Here is a 22,263-nt window from a genome sequence, read left to right on the forward strand (position 1 = left end):
ACCTATGAAAATATTGCTTTTCAATACAAGTCAGTTTGGTTTTTAAAATCATCACATTTCTATATCAGGTTTTAAATTAAACATATTTAAAGCTGGCTAGATAAGACACAGAAATGGATAAGGGAGCCCATTCTTAAAGGTACAAGATAGTTGAGAAGCATCTTCTATCTTTGTTTAATTTTTTTAAAAAGTATTGGCACATTTAACTTTATGCTTTTGAAGACTAGAGCATTGTTTATACTTCCAGAAATTGGCATATTAAGCTTTTAGAATAATTTTAACATTTTAATGGTTGACTAAATGCTTTATTTTGAGACTCCCTTCAGTCAAATTGCAAAAAGCAATGGAAATTCTCAATTTCCATCAAGATGAAAATTTGGTTTGGCTTCATTGCAGTTAGCATTTTTAGTGCTGTGAATCTGCCAGCAGCGAAATGTCCAGGTCCACTCTTTTTAAAATCCCCTTTATGATCCAGAATTCCTCATACATTGCAGCACATTGCTTCTAACACTGAAACGGAGAGTTTTTGTCTTTTAAAATCTATTATAAAATTGTTATAAAAATATAAAGGGAAATGTCTCTATAGAATGATCACATGCTTTGACTCTCTGGAGACAACGTGATGTATCGTGTTCCACTTTGTATATTCATCCATAAATCGAAAAGCAGGGTGGCATTAATTGGTTGGCATGACGAGAGTCATATTTGGCTTTTAAGTGGTGCGTTGGGGGACATGATCCAAGAGGTAAGCAAGGGCAAAACAAAAACTGGATTTCATGAATGTGGTGCTTTGAGTTTTATTCAAAAAGGTGCTTTAAAATATGTAGGTACCTAAATATAACAGCTGTCTGCATTTCTTTAGAACAATAATGTTTTATTGACCACAAACCAGTGGTGGGATTCAGCCAGTTCGCACCTATTTGGGAGAAGCGGTTGTTAACTTTCTAAGCAGTGCGGAGAATTGGTTGTTGGAAGAAATCTCCTTTTGTTTTTTTTTCCATTTTACAGGGCTAATCCTTTAAGGAAGGCAGGAAGGAAACATTCTGGTGTTGTTTCTTGCCTAATCTTTATTGCCCTGCTTACAGAAACTGCCTCTCCGGTTAACCCTTATTACATTCTAACAGCTAAGGCGAAGCGCCCATCGACATAAGTGACATTGAGTTGGCCATGCTCATCCAGTCACATGACCAGTGAGCCACGCCTACCCAGCTGGTCATTAGGGCAGAGAACCGGTTGTTAAATTATTTGAATCCCACCACTGCCTCAAAGGCACCTTTCAGAATTAAATTCAAAGTACGGTACAGACTTATTAAGTACAGCTAGTATGATTGCTCCCACACATTTAACAGTGCCACATTGATATCTCATAAAATTTTTAGTTCAACAGGGAATTTTTAAAGGGCTCTGCTTAAAGATATTGAGAGGTGAAAAGTTGAGGCAAGAACTTCAAAGAAAACCAAACCAACGAGAAATAAGCATGTTGAAGGGCCCCAAAATATTGGCTTAAATATTATTGGGGGAAGAGGAGAAGGAGCAGAGCTGAGAGTGTATTCCAGGTGATTCTCATTTACAAGGACTGGCCAACTTTGTAGGCAGAGTGATTGTAAAGTAAATTGTCTTGCGACCATGTCTACTTAGGGTATCAGCTTGCACTCCCGGTTGTTAAACAAATTACCCCAGGTTGTTAAATGCAATGTCACGTGACTGTGACTTGTGACTTCCTGCCAGTTTCCCCATTGGCTTTGTCAGAATCTAGCTGTGAAGGTTGCAAATAAACAATCACGTTGACTGTGGAAGTCTGTGAACATTGTATATGTGTGCTGGTTGCCAAGCACCTGAATCACAATCACGTGAGTGTGGGAACACTGCAACAGTCACAAATTTGAGGAATGGTCATAAGTCTCTTTTTTTCAGCACTGTCTTAACTTTGAAAGGGTAGTCAGTAAGCGAGGAGTACTTGTATTTTATTGTAGATTTCATTTATTGTCCCAATAACGTGTAAATGAATACTGTAAACTAAATCTCTAGAAGCCATGATGTGGGGAATCCCCAAGCTGAAATGACAGATTTGGTTGTTAGCAAGGACTCTCCATTCTTTGTAGAAATCTGCTATCTGCTATCTCTATGAATTTTGTGACTGAGATCAGATGTTACCGGGTTTGTATTCTCAAGCCATTATGCAGCACCATCTCTGAGATACAGTGATAAAAATATTGCAGTTGAGGTCTCTCCCCACCTCATTTCACAGTTATATCACAGGAGTGCTCATTGGAGAAATTGCAATACAGGTTTTGTTCGGCCATATCTCCTTCCTAGACAACGCAGCAAAAGCATCCCTCAGTCAGCCCATAAAACCCCAAGAGAATCTTCCTCCCCTTCATTTTCTCCAGATTTCCGTCTCATCCATTTTGAAAAGTGCTGCTCCCTTTTTTCTGTAGTTCACATAATATTTACTACGCTCAAGGTATTTTTAACCTGCTGTTTGAAGGGCTCCTGCCATTAAGGAGAACCCGTGGTTTGCGATTAGTGTATAGTTCTGGCACGCCCTTTGGCTCATGTGAAGAGGGCACAATGGCTCAGTGATTAAAGAGGCTGAGTTTGTCAGCTGGAAAGCTGACAACCTGGGTTTGAGACCTGCCTACCTAGCAGTTCGAAAACATGCAAATGTGAGTAGATAAATAGGTACCACTTCAGTGATAAGGTAACAGTGTGTTGCCTCAGCATATAATCATGCTGGCCACATGTCCATGGAAGACTTCAGACAATATTGGCTCCCTTGGCTAAGAAACAGAGATGAGCATCATCCCCTAGAGTCAGGCAGGACTGAAAGAGGAAACCTTTACCTTTTTGGCCCAATTATATTTCTCCCAGAATAATCCTTTTACCCCCTAGAACTGCCTCACTGTCAGGTTCCAAAAACCAAGAAAGACATGTAGAATTACTTCCGAGCAGTTTATTGTTCCTCCCCTATAGACAGAATCTTGCCAAACCATTTGCAGCACAGAATATGTACTCTGAGAATTGTACTCAGAGGACTAGCTAAGCTTTATTGCCTCTTGGGAATGCAGCCGCTCCCTCATGGGAATCCAGACTACATTCCACCACAATCCCCTAATGTGCCCTACAACTACCGTATTTTTCGGAGCATAAGACGCACTTTTCCTCTCCCTAAAAGAGCATGGAAATGTTGGTGCAATTTATACACCAAATACAGCCATTTTTGGCCTCCTAAAATAGCAATAGCAATAGCAATAGCAGTAGACTTATATACCGCTTCATAGGCCTTTCAGGCCTCTCTAAGCGGTTTACAGAGAGTCAGCATATTGCCCCCAACAATCTGGGTCCTCATTTTACCCACCTCGGAAGGATGGAAGGCTGAGTCAACCCTGAGCCGGTGAGATTTGAACCGCTGACCTGCTGATCTAGCAGTAGCCTGCAGTGCTGCATTTAACCACTGCACCACCGAGGCCGCATCCCATTTTTTTAAAAAGTGGGCCATTTTCTGCAAAAATGAGTTTTTGCTTTCCCCAAGCCCCCAGAAGCACTTTGTAGGCTTCAGCAGGGCTGCAGGAAGGCAAAAATGCCCCCATTTTTGTGAAAAAATGGCCCGTTTTCTGCCTGTTTTTTTTTTTTGCAAAAACGGGGACATTTTTGCCTTTCCCCAGCCCTGCTGAAGCCTGCAGAATGATCCTGGGGGCCAGGAAGAGCAAAAGCTTTTTTTCTTACTTACCTCTTCAAAATCTTGATGCGTCTTATACACCGGTAGGTCATAGTCAAAAAAATACGGTATGTGGAAATACGATGCCCAATATTCTTGAGAATAGCCACTTCTGGACAAAACCAGATGGGGACGCTCTCTAGAAATTTGTCTTTATGGTTTGCTAGTAGGTGTGACTTAATCCATAATTAGTTTGGGAAGGGACATAGCCTAATACTGTCTACTACCACCCTTCAGTTGACTCAGGCAATTTCTAGGTAATTTCTAAGTCTGCTCTGTAGCTTTGGGGTTGTTGTTGTTGTTTTCTTTGACTGAACGGCTACATTGAAAGGATGTTTCACTGTTTAGAGCCATCCACGTACTCGCCAGTAAGCCCATGTGCTGTATTATTGGTTCCTCTCCAGGCCTGGCTGTTTCCTGCAGGCTCCCCTGCCTCTTCTGCAGAGATGGAAAGGCTGTGGCAAATTTGCAAAGGCTGCGTTACTGTTCCAGAGCTGAGCCTTTACTTCCTGCAGCTCCCAAATTCTTCTACCGCAAAGCACTCAGCACTTGCCCGGCTCAGGTATATTGTGAATTTTTAAGTGCTCATAGGAGAGAGCACATTCCTCTTGCCTAGGAATATTTCCTGATTAATCCTGCATGTCAAATAATGATGGCCTCCCTGTGTTTCCTCCCGCATCCCCCAACTATCAAGAGAATGGCCCAAACCTATTTCCGATTCTAGCCTGTTGCAAAGATGTCACCCCCATCCCTGCCCCCAATGGACCTGTTTCATTTTCCCCATCCCGTAACCATTCGTCCTTTCTCCACCCATGTGCCTAGGATCAGCAGCAGCTGCCACCTCTTGTACCAGCTTTTGACAACCAGATGTCTGTCTTGCCTCCTGTGGGGGGGAAAGATTCTGAATCCTCATTGACTAATTCTACCCTGGCAGCTGATTCTGTCTCTTCATTCTGATAAAGCAGGGAGGACTTGCTCCATGGGAGTGGCCCTTAGGAATTCACCTTGCTTGGCCAAGCCAATTTTTTTTGTGTTTTTCTTTTGAGTGGTTAAAGTTTTTTTTCAAGTTGGTGCTGGGAATCTCAAAAAAAAAAAAAAGTGTCATTCAGAAAGGGGAATTTGACTCCTGCTGTGGCTCTTTCCTGTGATTGGAGGATGTTCTGAAGTTCTCGCTCACTGGAAAATAAGTGGTTTTCTTTTGTGTGACTCCGTTCCTCTTTGACACAAAAGAAGGGAAATGACTGAAAACCATGGGAAATTATTATGGGGAATAATAAGACTGAATTCGTCAAAGGCAAAGAAACATCTGGGCCATTGAAGCAAAGAAGAGGAGAAAACAGCATTCCAGATTCAGTCTACAGGCTGTGCTTGCAACAGAGGAGCCAATTCAGAAAATAATCCTTCATTCTTCTAAAAAAAAAAAAGCAGTTTCTAGCATTGTTTTAATGAATAATTTATGCAGTTTTATAGCCTTGGTGGTGCGTTTGATGCTTCTAAATGCTGTTTTGGGAGGAGACAGAAAATGATTTTGAACGTCCTGTTCCAACAGTGTGCATATTTCACAATGATTCTATGGTGCCATCCAACTTACGTGCCAACATAATCACTGCCCATATGTGCCTATGTATCTGAGTGCGGGGCAGCCAACTCAACCCTCCATCTTGCCAAAATACATCTTTTTAAATGTGTTTTCTCCATGGCCCTCCTTTCCCTCACCTTCCCTTCTGTACGAGTCTGTGTTTTCCTACTCAATATTCACCTTCCATCTTACTTCCTTCAAATCCACTACACACAAATGCAGCTCAGCCATTTGACTCCTTTATAACAATCGGATATTCACTACGAAAATGGGCATCTGCAGAGGCGGCCAGTGAAGAATGAGGAAACAATTGGAAACCCATGCTGGCTGTGGAATTCTGGGAGTTAAAGCCCACAGATCTTCAAGCCAGCAAGGTTGAGGAACACTGCTTTAGAGGGATGATATTGGCAGTATATGTCCTGGAAAAATCATCTACAGGACTTAAAAGGTGAAAAGGATGGCTTTACATCTCCAGTGGCCCTTGCGCCTGCCTTAACACTGTTTAAGAGTACAACCTGCTTCAATTTGGTTACTTCTGGTTGGCAGGGCTGTGAGAGGTTTCTGTGGCGATGCCGAAAAGATGATAGGGAGTATGTGGAGGCATGCCCGCAGCACTTTTCTGTGATTCAGGAAAGTAGCCATGTTCGTTTCCAGAATACTGGGACAGGACATGGCTGCTTTAATGAGTTGTAGCCAAATGCAGTGGGAATGCATTTGTAACATTGTACAATCTACTGATCCTGGTTGGACGTACCATTTGGCCATAGCAACACATTATCTTGAATTCTGTTTTGGGGGATTATAATCTAAGGTGGAAAGTTTGGAAATTGCTTGGATTGCTTCAGCTTGTCACTCAGGTGACAGTGCTAGCAATTGGAGTGCTATTAAATGTTTAGCTGCAGAAAGACGTCGAGACATGAGATGACTCATAGATTTGGGGTATGCTAAAAATGTTTCAATGATCACATTATAAATAAGCATGCTTTTTACTAGGTGTCCCATAGTTTCAGTTCAGGATATGCTCCCACCCATGGAAATGCTCCACTAAAGAGAAAAAACTGGCCCAACAAAAATGACTGGATTATAAATACCAACTTTCCATTATTCACACTGACTGGGAATGAGATCAGTTCCCACTTCTGTTCTACATATTACCGTCCATATTTTGAGGCACAATCTAGGTTAATTCTTATCTAGAAAGCTCTAAATCAATAATGAATCTCCACACTTCTCGAGAAACTGTATGTTCCTGTGACACGGCATATTCTTTTCCTTGCTGTTTCCTCTCGTCTATTTGTATTTCTCCTTCAAAAATATTCCAACATTACTAGAACATTCTAAAATGGTTCTTTCCAGCCTCACTCCTTTCTAAATACTTCAGAGCTTTCTCAGCTTCTTCATAGCTCGATGCCCTTAACAGCAATTCAAACTCATTACTTTGGGGACATTTTCCTGTTTCTATAATTGCTTTGTTTTCATATTATTGTATTTAGTTATCATCAAAATGGTAGTAAATGTCAAGAACTCTTGTTTACGCTGGACATTTGAGCATAGAAGAAAAATAATTGCAAGTTTGCTTTCTTTTAAGCCACTCGCTAATTTTGATTTTTTGGGTGGCGGATGTATTATTCGACTGATTAGTTTTGGAGGTCCCATTTTCCTGTTCAGAATTTGGTTAATAGGACTTTTTGACCTTTGTCTTCAGCAAATAATTAAGCAAAGTATGGTTACACTTTTATACAATGCATGTAAAAATGGTATTTTGAGGGGTTCCCCCCCTTTGGGCTTTTTTTGGTGGGGGAGGAGTAATTCATAATAACCAGAGCATATTCAGCTCCACCTTTTATTGCTTTTGCATGGAGAACATGACTTAGAGTGGAGGTAAAGTACCTGGTAACCTAGGTAAACTACTCTCCCCTCCTGAACTATGACTGTAACTGTTATTTGTACTGGGCCTTCCAAGGCCTTTCTCAGAGATTAAATTAATCTCTTGAGTGAAGGAAATCAAATTGATCATAATGTACACATTTTGTTTTCGAAAAGTTCCAGACCCCATTCAGTCTACAAAATGTCCTTAGATGGGACTTGTTTAGTCTTCTGCTTGTGATCTTGGTGAGATATTAACAGCCGCAATGTTTAATCATGGCTTTGGTTATTCCTAAACTTCCAAGCACTGTAGGACTGACTCTCTCATCAACTTAAGATCCAGGGTTAGAAATCACTAGATCAGATGGACTAATTTACTCTGGCACAAGACTGATTCTTAAATAAATGAGCTTAAAAGTTCCCACATATTCTAGCATGCTATTTCCGTATAAATATATTCCATGTATTTTCTACTAGCCCTGGCACCATACTTAAAAAAGGAGCCTGTGTCATACAGTGGGTATCCCACCCCCTCAACTGTGATAAATGTCAGTGTTTCAGATTTCCATTAATATGCATAAAATATTTTTCTTAAAATGGGAAAGAATGCAATAGGATGCCAAATTTTTTATGTATTTATAAATTTTATTACAATCCATAAAGCATGTATTTTAGGTAATCAAATATATCTTCTTTATTTTACTATTAACATATTTACACTCAGGTCTTGTAACAGTGTGGTTTGTAAAGTCTTTGTAAAACAATAAATTTTACTTTTGTAATCTACTAGTCTAAATCCTTGGAGAACTGTTTCAATATTTAAAGCAAACAAGTCAAAACCTTTTTCGGTGCTATCAAAAAGAAGAAAATGGGATAATCATTTATATAAAGTAGCAAAAGCTGAAACAAGCATTAGAAATAATGTTTTCTCCATTAGCAGTTCTTACTGCACGTGGGATAGAGATGTCTATGTTCTACATATAGAAATTTTCTTAGAACAGGGATTCTCAATCTTTCAAACCCTTGACTCCCAGAATTCTGGGAATTGAAGTCCACGCATCTTAAACTTGCTAGGGTTGGAAAACACTGCCTTAGAACACAAGTAACTTTTAGATGCTCACCATTCTTTACAGAACTACTCTTACAACTAATAGAACTGCTTCCTCAGACACCTACATTTATGCAAAATAAGGGATGGGGAAGCTGTGCTCTTCTGAATGTTACTGGATTCCAACATTAAGCCAACACATTTAAGGCATAGGCATTATGCACATTCTAATTCATAATTTAAGCCACTTTCTGGATTGCAGTCACCAAAACATTACCGCACATGCTCACTTATAAGCCACATTTATAAGATAAGCCGACCCTTAATTTTTTTTTTTCTGTTTTAATTTTCACAGTTGGTTTATCTGCATGTGATGTATTTTATGGTATTTTAGTTAAAATTCAAGGGTTGATTTATCTGCAAGTGGGCGGATTGGTAGATACAAGGGTACAAGGGTACTTTAAAAATAATATTGCCACATATACTTGCACAATTTTGGAGTGTTATTTTGGCTCCCAAAATTCTTGCTTTGTTCATGAGTCTCTACAGGACTCCAAGATCAGGTATTTTAGATCTTCAGCCTAACAAAAGTTGCATATAATTCATATACATGTTTTCCAGATGTTGCAAACGCTATAGAAGGCTAAATTTCAGTTCCTCTTTTTTCTCTCTTGTCCATATAATATAGTTGCATCATATAATATAGTTGCATCAGGCCTAACACCACATATAATTTGCTGCTTCTTGCCCATTTCTGAACACAACTTTTATTCCTTGTTGTAGCAGAACTTTAAAAGAGAATGGGTAGAACTTGGTGCCTGAAATAAGCTGTCTACCGATATGGGCAAAGCTTATGAAAAATATCCAAGTACTGGCTATCTCATTTTAAGAGTCTTCTCACTAACTAGTAGCCAAAGATTCCAATGGTTTTTGCAGAGGAAAGTTTTTGTAAAGGAAGGTAAATCTCTGGCCCTGATAACAGTCTGTGTCCAAAGTCCATACAGGAGCCAAGTGATTTTCAAATTAATCATGCTTCTCCCTTACAAAACAGGGAGAGAGGGTGTTCGTTAGCAGAAGGCAAACTTTCAAATCAGAAAGGGCCATTCACCCAGAATATTAATGAAAAAGAGCCGGCTGCAAAGGAATAGGCACATATTTGAATATGTGTACTTATTTTCAACTTATGAGAATTGCAAAACTTAAAATGCCTGTGTCCAGAAATGATAAAAGAGGTGAAAAGATGAGGAAGATTAGGTGAAGTGTCTGCTGTTTATCATTAGTTGAATTTTAATAATTAAAAGCCTTGGGGGGAAAAAACAGTTGTATTGCTCCCACTCTATCTCTTAATTAATATTTATCTTTTGGGTTTAATAATGACATCTAATCCAAGCAACATCAACAGAGCCCATGTTAGTAACCAGGACAACTTTGAAGTAATTTGTATCCTGAAAACTAATTAAAATGTTTTATGAAATGCTGACATCTTGTATGATCAAACTATTTTCAATTTTATTATTTTTAATCCACAACAGCGGCTGAAACAGTTACTGTTACAAGTCACTCTGAGAATATTTAAGAGTGGATTAGAGAACTTTTTGACCTGAAAACTCTGAGCTCCATGCAATTGAGAACAGGACATAAATATTTTTCTTTGGAATCAGCAGCAACCGCCTACTGTACTGTACGCCAAAAAAGTAATTTATTGGCAAAATCGTTCTGCAAATTCAGGGCTCTCCTTCGCATGTTTCACTATGTTAGCTCACTTGATAACTAAAAATAGTTTGAAAAAAACATTCCCCTAACTTTTCTCTGCCTGGATGCAGAAATGCCCACCTTAAAATACTGCATTTTTCGGAATATAAGACGCACCTTAGTTTTTGAGGAGGAAAATAAGGAGGGGGAAAATCCTGCCTCTGCCTACCAGCATCCATCGATATTCATCTGGCTAGTGTCCTTAGCAAACAGCCTGGTCAGCTTCAGCACATTAGCCTGATTCAGCACAAGCAGCTGATTGGCCGGTGGATCAGCCTCCCGGAATACCCCCCATCAGCTTTTTCCCATAGGTAAACTTTACAACAGGTTTGCTGATTGTGAAAGCCCGTGTGCACACAATCACTACACTCACACGTGCCTCGTTGGGGCAGATACGCAGCTTCAAAAATGCAGCTGATTGGTCCAGTGAGTACAGCAGGCGAAGCGGGGAACCAGTCCGACAAGGTAGCAGTTGTTCCAGGTAGCCATTTTGGCCTCTGCACCTTTCTTTTTCACCCTCTGAAAGCTCCATTTGAGCAGCTGAGTTTGCAACCTCCAAAAGCTCTGTTTGAGAGGACGGCGGAGGCCGAAGGATGGGGACCAGCAGGTGGGCAGGGCTATATTCGGTGTATAAAACACACCCAAATCTTCACCGTCTTTTGGGGGGAGGGGGGAAGTGTGTTTTACACTCCAAAAAATATGGTACCTTCTGTAGCCAGATTATACCAACTAGTTACAAAGGAAGTTTTTACTTAGAAATTTCCTTCCTCTCATACTTTTTGATAAGCATTTTTTCCACTGCCAGTCATTTGTACGCCACCTATTCAAGCAACTCTGGAGGAATACGATATATATATATATCTGAGCCTCTTCCCAGAAGAAGCAGAAGCTTTCTTCCACAATGACATGACCTTTTCCTTGTGTGGGCCTAGATTTTAACGGCAGCCGCATCCACTTGACTGGGTTGCCAGCAGTGAAAGAATCCAGGACAAATGCTTTGCAGACTTTTTCACTGCTTGCTGCTCATAGGGGGGGCAGGTTAAGTCCGAGGCTGAGAAGTGTCTGGAGGAAAAAAGGAGGAGGGGGCGCCACCAATAGAGTGCAGGAAGAACAGCAACCCTCAGGGAGCAGAAGTTGGTGGAGGTGGAGGTGAAGCTGCAAGCGGAACATCACTTGTGGCCGTAACCGGAGCTTTTGCATCATATGTTCCTCCAGAGCCTATCAAGAGGTTGGGAGAGGAAGAGAAAGAATGCTACTATAAATAATTCCTATGTCAACCTACTTCCAATTGTTATTTTACAGGGGGTTCCCGACTTGCGCCCAGAATTGAGACCAGAATTAACGGCCGTAAGTCACTGTAGTTATTAAGTAGGCTATGATGTGACTGGACCTGGGTGGTTTTTTTTACAGTGGTTGTTAAGTGAATGTATTTTATCGAATGAGTGTTTTTCCCCAGCAAGAAAACAGAAGTAAATGCCGGAAACCAATTTTAAAAAATGTCAACAAATTGTGCTTTTTCAAAAGACAACTGGTCTTAGTTTTTCCTTGAAGACGTTTTGCTTCTCATCCCAGAAGCTTCTTCAGTTCCGGCTGAAAAACAAAATCCAGTTGCCTTTTGAAAAAAACACCTTTGGGACAACCATGACCTGGATGACTGAGAATCTCCACGGATGTCAAAAATTGTGGTTATGTGACTGTGGGATGCTGCCAAGGGCCGTTAGGCAAGCTGGCTGCCAAGCAACCAAAATGCAATCACACTAACAGCATTTGCAATGTTCCTCGGTCATGTGACACTGTTTCATGATGGTTTTGTCCAAAACCAGGACTAATGTCTGGCTTTCAGCAAAACGACCCACAGCAAACCATTGGTTCGCTGAAAGACCTTGGATTCACTTAAACACCATGTTGATTTGCTTAACAACTACTATAAAATTTCATAAAATCAGGTCAGTCACATGACTCACTCTTTTTTATGACTGCCACGGTCAGCCCCAGACTGCCAGACGGCCCAGGGCCGCCATTCAGGTGGGGGAGGAGTGGCCAACTGGGACGCGCACGCATGGGCATCAGCGGCCATACCACCCTGCCAGGGAGCCACCGCCATTACCTGGGATGGCATTCCAGACACACGCCAATGGCCTACTTCACACGACTCCTGCATCCATGGGGTTGCCGACTGGTTAGCGGGGCCATCGTGAAGGAAAACAGCTGATCATTGGAGGGCGGGAGGAAGCAAGAGACTGAGGGGCTAAGCCTGGATGGGCGGCCAGGGGCGTGGCCGGACTGCAGCGTCCGGACTGGCAGCAAACAGTTGGTAGGAGGGCAGGGGTATAAAACACAAGGGGGAAGTGGAGCACAATACACGGGGTGGGTGAACTAACCATGGTAGCACAAACTTTAATTCCTTCTGGATGGTCGCTTTGTGCTGAGACCACATTTCTAGATGAACAGTCCCACCTCAACCTGTGTTGCTGGTTTTTCTTACGTGGAACACCGAAACGTAACTAGTCACACCATACCACTGTAAGGGGCAGGCTCCATTATGGTCGTACGTCGAGGACTATCTACATAGAATGTCTCTACATATCTTAAACTACAGGATCAATTTCTATTTTGCAATTTGGTACCTGTGTCCGGGGCGGAGTCTCCTCAGCAGGCAAGAGAAAAGGTTCTCCAAGAACTGTTCCCACCCGAGACGAATACATGTGGTCTCCTAGCAGAGGGCTCAGGATCAAGGTCAGGTGTACCTGCAGCTGGTTCCGGAAAGCTGCCACAGAGAACACAAGAGAAGAATAACAATACCTGAAGCTGGCCATCCCCACTAAGAAACATCAGCTCCAACTCCAATGGTTTGGCATGAACTGCTAAGTTTTTTTTTTTTTTAAGACTTATAATAGAGCCATGATGAGGAACCTGTGGCACGCAGAGCCCTCTCCAGCTGCTCTTCTGGTTTCCATCTGGTCTTCACAAATGCTGGAGTGTTGAAAAATGGCCCGAAAAACAGCCAAAACCAGGCAAAAAACAGGCCATTTTTGGACCGATTCCGGGCATTTTTCAGGCTGTTTTTGGCCGAAAAACGTCCTGAGAAAACGGCCCGGAAAACAGCCAAAAAAAAGGCCGTTTTCCAGGCCATTTTCCATGCATGCACATGTGTTCCGGTTTGAGCACTCGCCATCACTGTAAGACTCTACACACAACATCCAAAAATAAGATAAAATAAAAAGAATAACGCTTCCTCACTCTCTCCCAATCCCCTCTCCCAAAAATACAATCTACACCGTTGTGTAGGACTCGAAAGGCCAAGGCTTAAGTACATGTTTTTTCCCCAGCATGCATTTTGCAAACTGTTTGGAAATAAGTAGAGAAACAACGAAGTGATGGGACATGGAAAAAACACAGGAAGAATAAGAACAGGTCATTTGGGGTGGAGTTGCAAAAGAAAAGGCCAAGAAAGACCATTAAAATGATAAAATTTTATAAAAGAAACTAAGAGGTACAGGAAAATGTAATAGTCAACTTGCCAGGGAAGCCCCATCCTCTATATAAATGATACCCTCAAATTCCATTCAGTTTGTAGGAAATCAAATAAAAACAATAGCTTACGTACAACTATGAGAATCACAACCTGATCTTAACGACTGCAATCAGAATGCCGGGATTGTGGTTGCTGAGCAAAGCAGTCATGTGAGCGTCTTGCTTAACAATCGCTTTACTCAATGACTGAGATTGGGAATTGTGACTGGGAACTCCATCACTAAGCAATGCAGTCATAAGGGACATGGTCATGTGGGCCTGCCAACTTATAACGACTGTTCCAGCAATTCTTGTTGCTGCCAAGTGAATCCTGTATGGTCGTAGCATCCCACAGTCGTGTGACTGCCATCTGCAACCTCCTGCAAGCTTCTCCACTGACTTTGATTGTCAGAAGTCAGCAGGGAAGGCGGCAAATAGCAATCATATGACAGCCATCATAATTTGGAACTGGTTGCCAAGGTCCCAAATAGCAATCATATGACTGCAGTGCAATTACGAGGACCATTGTTAAGTACCTCTCATAAAGCACCACTATAACTTCTAATGGTCACTGGATTAAAAGGTAAAGGTTCCCCTCACATAAGTGTGCTAGCCGTTCCTGACTCTAGGAGCGGTGCTCATCTCCGTTTCAAAGCCGAAGAGCTGTCCAAATACGTCTCCATGGTCATGTGGCCGGCATAACTAAACGCCAAAGGCGCACGGAATGCTGTTCACCGCATTAATGCACATTAAAGAAGGGCTACCTGTAATCTGTTTTTCAGGAGAGTTTAATTGCCCACTTTGGGCTGTTGCCCCTTTAGGCCTCCTCTGCCCTACTGTAACTCACTTGTCACTGGCTGCAGCTGCAACAGGGCACAGCCCTCCTTTGAGTCTAGCACTTTGTAGTACGACAGTGTCCTTTTCACCTCCTTGGCTTGGAGGCTCTTACAAGAAGGGGAAGCCACCGGCACTACCTGTAATCCAGACAAACATCAGCATTAGCACCTAGTAGGTTACCAGTCAAGTGCAAAGAGTCAAGACCATATGTTAAGCCCCATCACAGAAAATTTATTATTCAAGCCTACACACAAGAATCTAGTCAACTAACGGTCAGCATTAAACTGGTGCTAGACAAGAGTCAACGGAATTCCGGGAGAGAGGGGGTGGGTGGGGCCAGACTTCTTTTGTGATGATGCAAGGATTCTAAACTGATGATGCATTTAACTCCACCCTCCCCAGGTCTGCTTGCTCTTCTCCCACATCACCTAACTAAATCTGTGCCCAAGGCAGGAAGTGCAATTCCAGATTGGCAATACTGGGATTTTTCTGAATCTATTACCCTTCTTGTCCAGAACAGCAGCTACAAGCTTTCCAGAACCACAATCTAAAGCTCCCCCATCCATATCCCCACCCACCCGCCCTTACCATGTCAAAGCCATCAACGTCCACCATCTTGAGGCCTGTATTAATTTCTCCTTCCGTAGCTACTGGAGTCCTGGTAGTAACAGCACTGCAAAGTGAGGGTTATCAGGCAATGCTTTGGAAACAATAGGGAAAGTGCATGAAAAAAATAAAATGTTTCTTTAGGAAAAGCTTTCCTTAACTGATGCTCTCCAGATACTTGGATTGCAAATTTTCCAACTGAGGAAACTAATGATTTCACACTTTCCTGCTCATCCCCCCCCAAAGGAAAACAATAGAAAATGTTTTCTCACCAGTAAGTAGCAACTGGATGTTTTTTCTTCTTGCGCTGACTATAAAAATCGTGGAGATATCGGGTGGTGTTTGGGCAGCTTGACAGCAAAACAAGTCCAGAACCTTCCCTACAAAATGCAAAGTCTTTTAGTCATCCATTCTTTAGCAGGAGCTGTTAATAAATCTCATTGAATGGGCAAACTAAGGATTTGTTTGAGACCACTCAACTAATTTACAGAAGGGATCTGAACTTTGGACATTTTCCATTCTAAAATTCAGCTTGAGTTTATATCATATCATGAGCCATGCCTGGTTTAACCCATAATCCTGGATAATCATATAATTGGCTTGAATATACTAATCAAATCAGATAAACTATAGGTAGTTCTTGACTTATAATCAATTAAGCCCATAATTATGTTGGGATGATCATTAAGCAGGTCAGCATGTGGCATACCCAATTTATCAGATTTTGTTGCAGAAAAATCAAATCCAGAAAGCACACACAGATGACTGATTCAGCCGGATTCATTAACTTCTTTATATACATAATAACAGATGAATAAATGTACAATACTAATAGTAGATTCTTATGTGGTAGAAGTTACAAGCAGAATGCAAGCAGGAGAGAAGAGTTTCATTTCAGAGTTCATAGCAGACAGAGAAGTTTTAGTTTCGATTCTCAGCAGACTCAGATCTGTTTAAGCTCCCATTGGCTGACTTAGTTGCTATGCCTATTCATTGGCGGACTTTGTTACCATGTTTCTCCCAGTCATGAATATTCTAGCACAATTTCATGACCCTTGTTGTGGAAGTCAGTAAGTGAATGCAATGGGCATTAAGCAAATGTTATGGTAATTAAGCAACCCCATTGTTTCTACTGGGCATTTTTTTCTGGAAAACAGAAGGAAACACCAGATGCTGGCTGGGAAATTCTTGGAGTTGAAATCCCCAAGTTTTAAAGTTGCCAAGACCCGATTAAGGGTATCATATGATGGTCTACGAAGAAGCAACATTGTTTTTAAAATTAAGCAGGCCTGGAAGCTAGACGATGGAAGATAAGCAGCGTGTGCATATATTACATCATGATATCCTGGTATAACTTTTGTCTACCACTTTTACATTTCCCCCTGGAACTAGGATTCAGCTACTTACTTTTCTGGAGCTTTGATCACCTGGAGATCTTGTGGGAGATTTAGAATCTGGCTTAGCTGTGGCAGAACAGATTGCAAAGTCAGGTCTTCTGGCTTGCCTATTGGAGGAAGAAAGAGCCTATCAAGGGCACACATTCCAACCAAATCTTATTTACCACTCCTTCACTTGTAAGAGATCTCTTTCCTTTACCACTGGAGATCTGCTTATCCTCCAGATTAAAATTAATATCAGTTCCCAATTTATTTTGGACTGCAAGGCAGTCAAACTGGTCAGTCCTAGGGGAGATCAACCCTGACCGCTCTTTAGAAGACCAGATCCTGAAGTTGGAACTCCAATACTTTGGCCACCTAACGAGAAGGAAGGACTCCCTGGAGAAGAGCCTGGGGAATTTTCTCCCTGGAGAAAATGCTGGGAACGATTGAGGGCAAAAGAAGAAGGAGACCACAGAGAATGAGGGGGCTGGATGGAGTCACTGAAGCAAAAGGTGTGAGCTTAAATGGACTCCAGAGGATGGTAAAGGACAGGAAGGCCTGGAGGAGTGTTGTCCATGGGGTTGCGATGGGTAGGACACGAATTCGCAACAACAACACCCAATTTATTTTAAGAGAACACCTGTTATCTTCACATGTCTCCTTATTTGGAGAACAGTGCTAACAGAGCCAATATGCAAATATTGGTTTCACTGATTTATAAAGAATGCTTCATTGTTTCATTTATAAGAAAAGTATTCAAGATAGTCAGCTGTCCCATACCCCATTCAATCACAGGACTGCCTACCTGATATAGGGATACCACAAGGTTTGTTAATGGCCACGAGGGTACCTGAAATACAAAATTGAAAGGACAAGTGGCAATGAGTTCAAAACAATTCCAGAACAGGCTAATAGACTGCTCCATAATTCAAAATAATGCTATGGTGGGATTTTAAAAGCCACAAGTTATGGTGGGGTTGGCTTTGGGGGAATGGCTATCTTATCACACTTCACAGTTCCCATGTTCATTCCTTTCTTCCCATTTTCTTTTAAATTCAGGGGAAGGAGAGAGAGAATATGTAGACATTTGAAAAATGTACAGAGTGACTCAAGTTATAATCTCCCAGTTTACCACATAGGCAGTCCTTATTTAACAATCGTAAATTGTTTGTTAATCAATTACAAATTTCTTCCTAAGCAAAACAATCACTAAGTGAAACCCTAATTGTGCTAATGATTTTACTTCAATTTTCTCTGCTTTAGTATTATCAAGGTCATAAATGCAACGCTTGGTCGTAAAGTTACTATTTCATAACTGTGGTAACTGAATGATGTTAAATGAGGACTACTTGAATCAACAGAAAGGATTCCATTGCAGATGTCTATGAATGACAAAACTAGCACTTAACAATAGCAATAGCACTTAGACTTGCATACCACTTCACAGTACTTTACAGCCCTCTCTAAGCGGTTTACAGAGTCGGCATATTGCCCCCAACAATCTGGGTCCTCATTTTACCCATCTCGGAAGGAAGGAAGGCTGGGTCAACCTTGAGCCTGGTGAGACTCAAACCACTGGCAATCGGCAGAATTAACCTGCAATACTGCATTCTTAAAAACCACTTCTGATGTTCCATTGCAAAGTTTAGAAACCTGCAAGTCCAAATGTACACGCAGGTAGTCCTTGACTTATAATCATTCGTTTAGTGACTGTTCAAAATTACAATGGCACTGAAAAAAGTGACTAAGGAGCATTTTTCACACTTATGACACTTTACAACATCCCCATGGTTACATGATCAAAATTCAGATGCTTGGCAACTGGTTCATATTTACGATGGTTTCAGTGTCCAGGGGGGTCATGTGATCTCCTTGTGCAACCTTCTAACAAGCAAAGTCAATGGGGAAGCCAGATTCACTTAACTGTGTTACTACCGCGAGTGGTGGCACCAGCGCATTAGGTGTCAGGGCCTAGGAGGCCTAGCTGCAGTAGTCCTAAGGTATGCGAGTAAGACATCCCCCCCCCAAAAAAATAAGACCTGGTGCTTATTTTGGGGCCCAAAAGAAAATAAGACCAGGCCTTATTTTCAGGAAACACGGTAGCTTAACAACTGCAGTGATTCAGTTAACAAGTGTGGCAAGAAAGGTCGTAAAATAGAGGAAAGCTCACTCAGCAACTGTTTTGCTTAGCAACCGAAATTTTGGGTTCAATTGTGCTCATAAGTTGAGGATTACCTATATACGAGATTCAGCATAGTTTGCTCAGCTATATAATTTACTAAATAAACCACATTGGCTGAGATCACACAGCATAGTAAGCTAACAACAAGCCACATTATAGCTTAGCTCATATCCCTCCAAGTCTTAAACAGATCTGTGTTCCACCAACCTTCTGACCCATCCTTAGCAGAAGCAAGAAACAGACTCCTTGTCACACAAAAAAAACCACCTTTATTTACCTCTTGTGAATTAATTGCATTCACCCACTGAAAAGTTCAGGCAATAGTCCTTCAAGGAGTTATGAGTTCCTTGCGATAATTGTAAGGCTGTGAGCTCCCAGCCGAAAGGCTGAAAATTAAGTTCTGGCAAGCAGTCTTTGTGGCACGAAACACAATGAGCAAAATCTTCAGAAATACGAACTGTTGTCTCCTACGACAACCACCCCCCTTTCCTTCTATTTATTCTCCAGCCAGGGAGGGGCCATTCAGCGTCCATGTGTGCTTTGCTTCCCGAGTCGAGTCCTTGTCCTCTGTTGCTCACCTCTAACTGCTCTGCACACACGTGCATCTGGAACAGGCCCCAGCTGTTCCTCCTCCTCATTCATATCAGCCTCCAAAGGCAGCTGCCTCTCCAGTGGCTGGAAAATGTTGGACGGCCCTGGCTCTATCTGTGCTTCCAATGCAGAGCATCCATCAGAGCCTTCCCTGGACTCCAGCACTGGTCCACGTTCCTCCCCAACCTCCTCAGAGTCTGTTGCCAGCTCCACTGACAGCTGGCAGGCCACAACACAAGCAGGAGGAAGCTTCCTAATTAGATACATTAAGGCTCAATAAAACTCCAGTTTCCCTACTGGATCCAAGCAGATGGCTCTGGGAAAAGAACATACCCAATGATGTGAAGGCAAAAGATTGCAGCTCTTTAGCTGCTGGGTACTAATTTGGGATATCGCATGAAGGTTCTGTACACTTTTCTGCACTTTCAAATCTCCTGCCATTTGGTTTTAAGGTTTGCCCATAAGCTCCAGTACAAGGATGATCAATCAGGCCTTCCAAATGTTATTGGGGTCTACTTACCATAAACCCCAGCTGGCAGAGTTAACCAAGGATGATAGGAATTTGAATTCAGCAACATCTGCAGGGTGCCCTACCTTTGGCTCAAGAATTATGAGAGAAGACACATACCATCCGCATGTACTATAGATGTTTTCAGGAGTTTCAACAACGAATCAGGCTCCAGTGACTTCAAGGGTTTCAAGTAGCTTATTTTATTGGGGGTTTCTCCCATTGACATGTCTACTTTTTTAAGGTTCAGCAAGTGATACCTAAGTCAAATGAAAATTGTTTTAAAAAACCACGCTTGTATTCTAAGCCAGCTCTTATCTTCATACTAATTTTCTTTTTTGCAGTAATTTTTTTTTTTTTATAGATGAATACCTTACCACCACTAGATATTCTTGGCAGTTAATGACTGGAATTATGATCATCAAGAGTCACAAATGTAATGAGAGGGAAACCTGTGGAAATCTAGATGTTGCTGTATAGATATGAGTGTTTGGAACTATAGAGCAGCAACATCCAAACCACCACTACTTCCTTCATTGTACATAAGAGGTCAAGTGAATGGAAAGCAATAGCACTTACACCAAAGGTGTCAAAGTCAATTTCATTGAGGGCCATATCAGGGTTGTGTTTGACCTTGGAGGGGCATAGTCAGGGTGGGCATGGCCAGTTCAACTGTTGGGGGCACCTATGGTGGCCAAGTGCTAAGGCAAGACTTCCCTTAGACTTCCCTCCCTCCCTCTCATTATAATCTCTCTCCTTCCTTCCTTCCCTCTTCCTTCTCTTTTCTCTTTCCTCATTTTTCCTTCCTTGCTCTCTTCCTATCTTCTCATCTTTTTATCTTTCCTTCTTCCCTTTCTCCTTTCCCGTCCCTTCTTACGTACTCATTTCCAGGGCAGCCCCGTGGGCCAGATCTAAGCATCCTGCAGGCCAGATGGCCCGCAGGCCTTGAGTTCGACTTCCCTGACTTAGACTGACTTAGACTCATATACCACTTCCTCTAAGTGGTTTACAGCGTCAGCATATTGTCTCCCAATAATCTGGCTCATCATTTTACCGACCTCGAAAGGATGAAAGGCAGAGTCAACCTTGAGCTGGTGAGAATAGAACTGCTGGCAGTCAGCAGTGAATTAGCCTGCAATACTGCATTCCTGCACCACCACAGATGACCGGGGAGGAGAGATGTTTTAATGTGAACAGTAAATGAATGAGAACTAATTTAAAGGATCATTCCATATTAATTTAGAAACAAGGTTAGCATCATTGACTTTGTCCATTTTGAAATCCTCACGGGGCAGCTGGGTGTTTTATATAAGTATAATCTTTATTGTCATCGTACTTAAATACAACGAAATTGGTTATATGCCGCATGGCTGAAAACAGAGCTTTCTATACCTGTTGAATGAACACGTTTTACAAATATCCATGCTTAGAACCGGAAGCTTATGTAAATACAAATGGATTTGCTATTCTCTCTTCAATTTCAAACCAGGTAATAAGAGCGGGCTGTATATAAATGAAACAGTCACTCAAATTTTCTTAGAAATACACTGAAATACAACCACAGCCATTCAATATTTTCTTGCTCAATTCCCATCAATTTCATTCATGAATTTATTTGGAGAGGCAGAAAAAAGTAGCCCAAGGTAAATAGCTTTCCATTTATAAACTGGAGAAAGAAAAAAACTATCCTGCACATCAATGTTTCTTAATCTTGGTAGCTTGAAGATGTGGGAACTCAAGTCCATACATCTTCAACCTACCAAGGTTGAGAAACGTCCATGTACATTCAAGGTTGGTGCAATAAACAGGTCCAGTCAAAACCCAAAGGGCAGCTGGCTCGAATTGTCTCTCTGCTACTTTTCCCCTAATAGGAGAACTTCCAGCAATTTCGGAGGTGTGAGAACTGCAGGGAAGGGATGCAGCCACTGAAATGTACAGGTAGTCCTCGGTTTACAACAGTTCATTTAGTGACTGTTCAAACTTGCAATGACACTGAAAAGAAGTGACTTATGGCCATTTTTCACCCTTACGACCGTTGCAGCATCCGCATGGTCACATGAGTTACATTTGGATGCTTGACAACTGACTCACATTTACGACCGTTGCGGTGTCTCAGGGTCATGCTTTCGCGACCTTCGGACAAGCAAAGTCAATGGGGAAACCAGATTCATTTAACAGCAGTGTTACTAATTCAAGAACTGCAGTGATTCACTTAACGAATGTGGCAAGGAAAGTCGTAAAATGGGGCAAAATCTCACTTAGCAACTGTTTCACAAAATCAATTTCGGGTATAATTGTGGTCTCAGGTCGAGGACTACCTATACTTCATCCCCCGCTGCATCCATTGCCGGCAAGTCATGCCCGTTGAGCTTCTGCCTGTTCCACACCGCACCGACAAAAACCCGCGCAGAAGAAGGCGAGCGAGTCGTTTTTTCTTACCAAGCCGGCGGGGTGCTAAAATGCGCGCGCAACCTTCCGCGCGCGCGGGCTACGCGGCGGAGGCTAAGCCCGAACATCCCGAGCGCGCGGAGACTATCCCGGAAGCATCTGTTGCACGGGAGACAAAACGTGCGACGTTCTGCATATCTATACAGATTACAGCACGGTGCCTGCTGGGAGATGTAGTTTCCTGAGAGAGGGGGGGAAATGACGCATAGCACCGCCTCTTCCCATGTATTTAAAAA

The 22,263-nt window shown here is 42.0% G+C and overlaps 2 protein-coding genes across 3 annotated transcripts in view; one reads left to right on the top strand and one right to left on the bottom strand.

Moving 5' to 3' along the window:
• The window catches only part of TTLL3 (tubulin tyrosine ligase like 3), a 45,172-nt gene extending 37,227 nt beyond the window's left edge, over positions 1 to 7,945 (top strand). For both annotated transcript variants that reach the window (XM_087708686.1, XM_087708687.1), the window contains 2 exons: positions 4,123 to 4,280; positions 4,541 to 7,945. In XM_087708686.1, the coding sequence (XP_087564812.1) occupies positions 4,123 to 4,280; positions 4,541 to 4,675 (293 nt within the window). In that variant the 3' untranslated portion in view covers positions 4,676 to 7,945. The remainder of the gene's footprint in view (positions 1 to 4,122; positions 4,281 to 4,540) is intronic.
• RPUSD3 (RNA pseudouridine synthase D3) lies at positions 7,788 to 22,148 on the bottom strand. Its single transcript, XM_014070471.2, has 9 exons — positions 22,019 to 22,148; positions 19,700 to 19,839; positions 17,104 to 17,148; positions 16,327 to 16,423; positions 15,192 to 15,299; positions 14,902 to 14,986; positions 14,324 to 14,450; positions 12,591 to 12,730; positions 7,788 to 11,181 (listed from the first exon to the last, which is right to left on the bottom strand). The coding sequence occupies exons 1-9, from the start codon at positions 22,093 to 22,095 to the stop codon at positions 10,987 to 10,989; spliced, it is 1,014 nt and encodes a 337-aa protein (XP_013925946.2). The 5' UTR covers positions 22,096 to 22,148; the 3' UTR covers positions 7,788 to 10,986.
• Positions 22,149 to 22,263: the final 115 nt, after the last annotated feature.

The sequence above is a fragment of the Thamnophis sirtalis genome, unplaced genomic scaffold (assembly GCF_051295495.1).
Source record: "Thamnophis sirtalis isolate CommonGarterSnake01/CBP01778 unplaced genomic scaffold, rThaSir2_p1.2 scaffold_3, whole genome shotgun sequence".
NCBI classification, from domain to species: domain Eukaryota; kingdom Metazoa; phylum Chordata; class Lepidosauria; order Squamata; family Natricidae; genus Thamnophis; species Thamnophis sirtalis.

What these genes read in the sequence shown, in the direction of transcription:
- RPUSD3 (XM_014070471.2), bottom strand. Translation starts at nt 22,095, where the DNA reads ATGTTCGGGCTTAGCCTCCGCCGCGTAGCCCGCGCGCGCGGAAGGTTG. An exon ending in CATCCAGTTGCTACTTACTG is followed by an intron (nt 14,987 to 15,191) that starts GTGAGAAAACAT and finishes CTCACTTTGCAG; the next exon opens with TGCTGTTACTACCAGGACTC. An exon ending in ACGTTGATGGCTTTGACATG is followed by an intron (nt 14,451 to 14,901) that starts GTAAGGGCGGGT and finishes TCTGGATTACAG; the next exon opens with GTAGTGCCGGTGGCTTCCCC.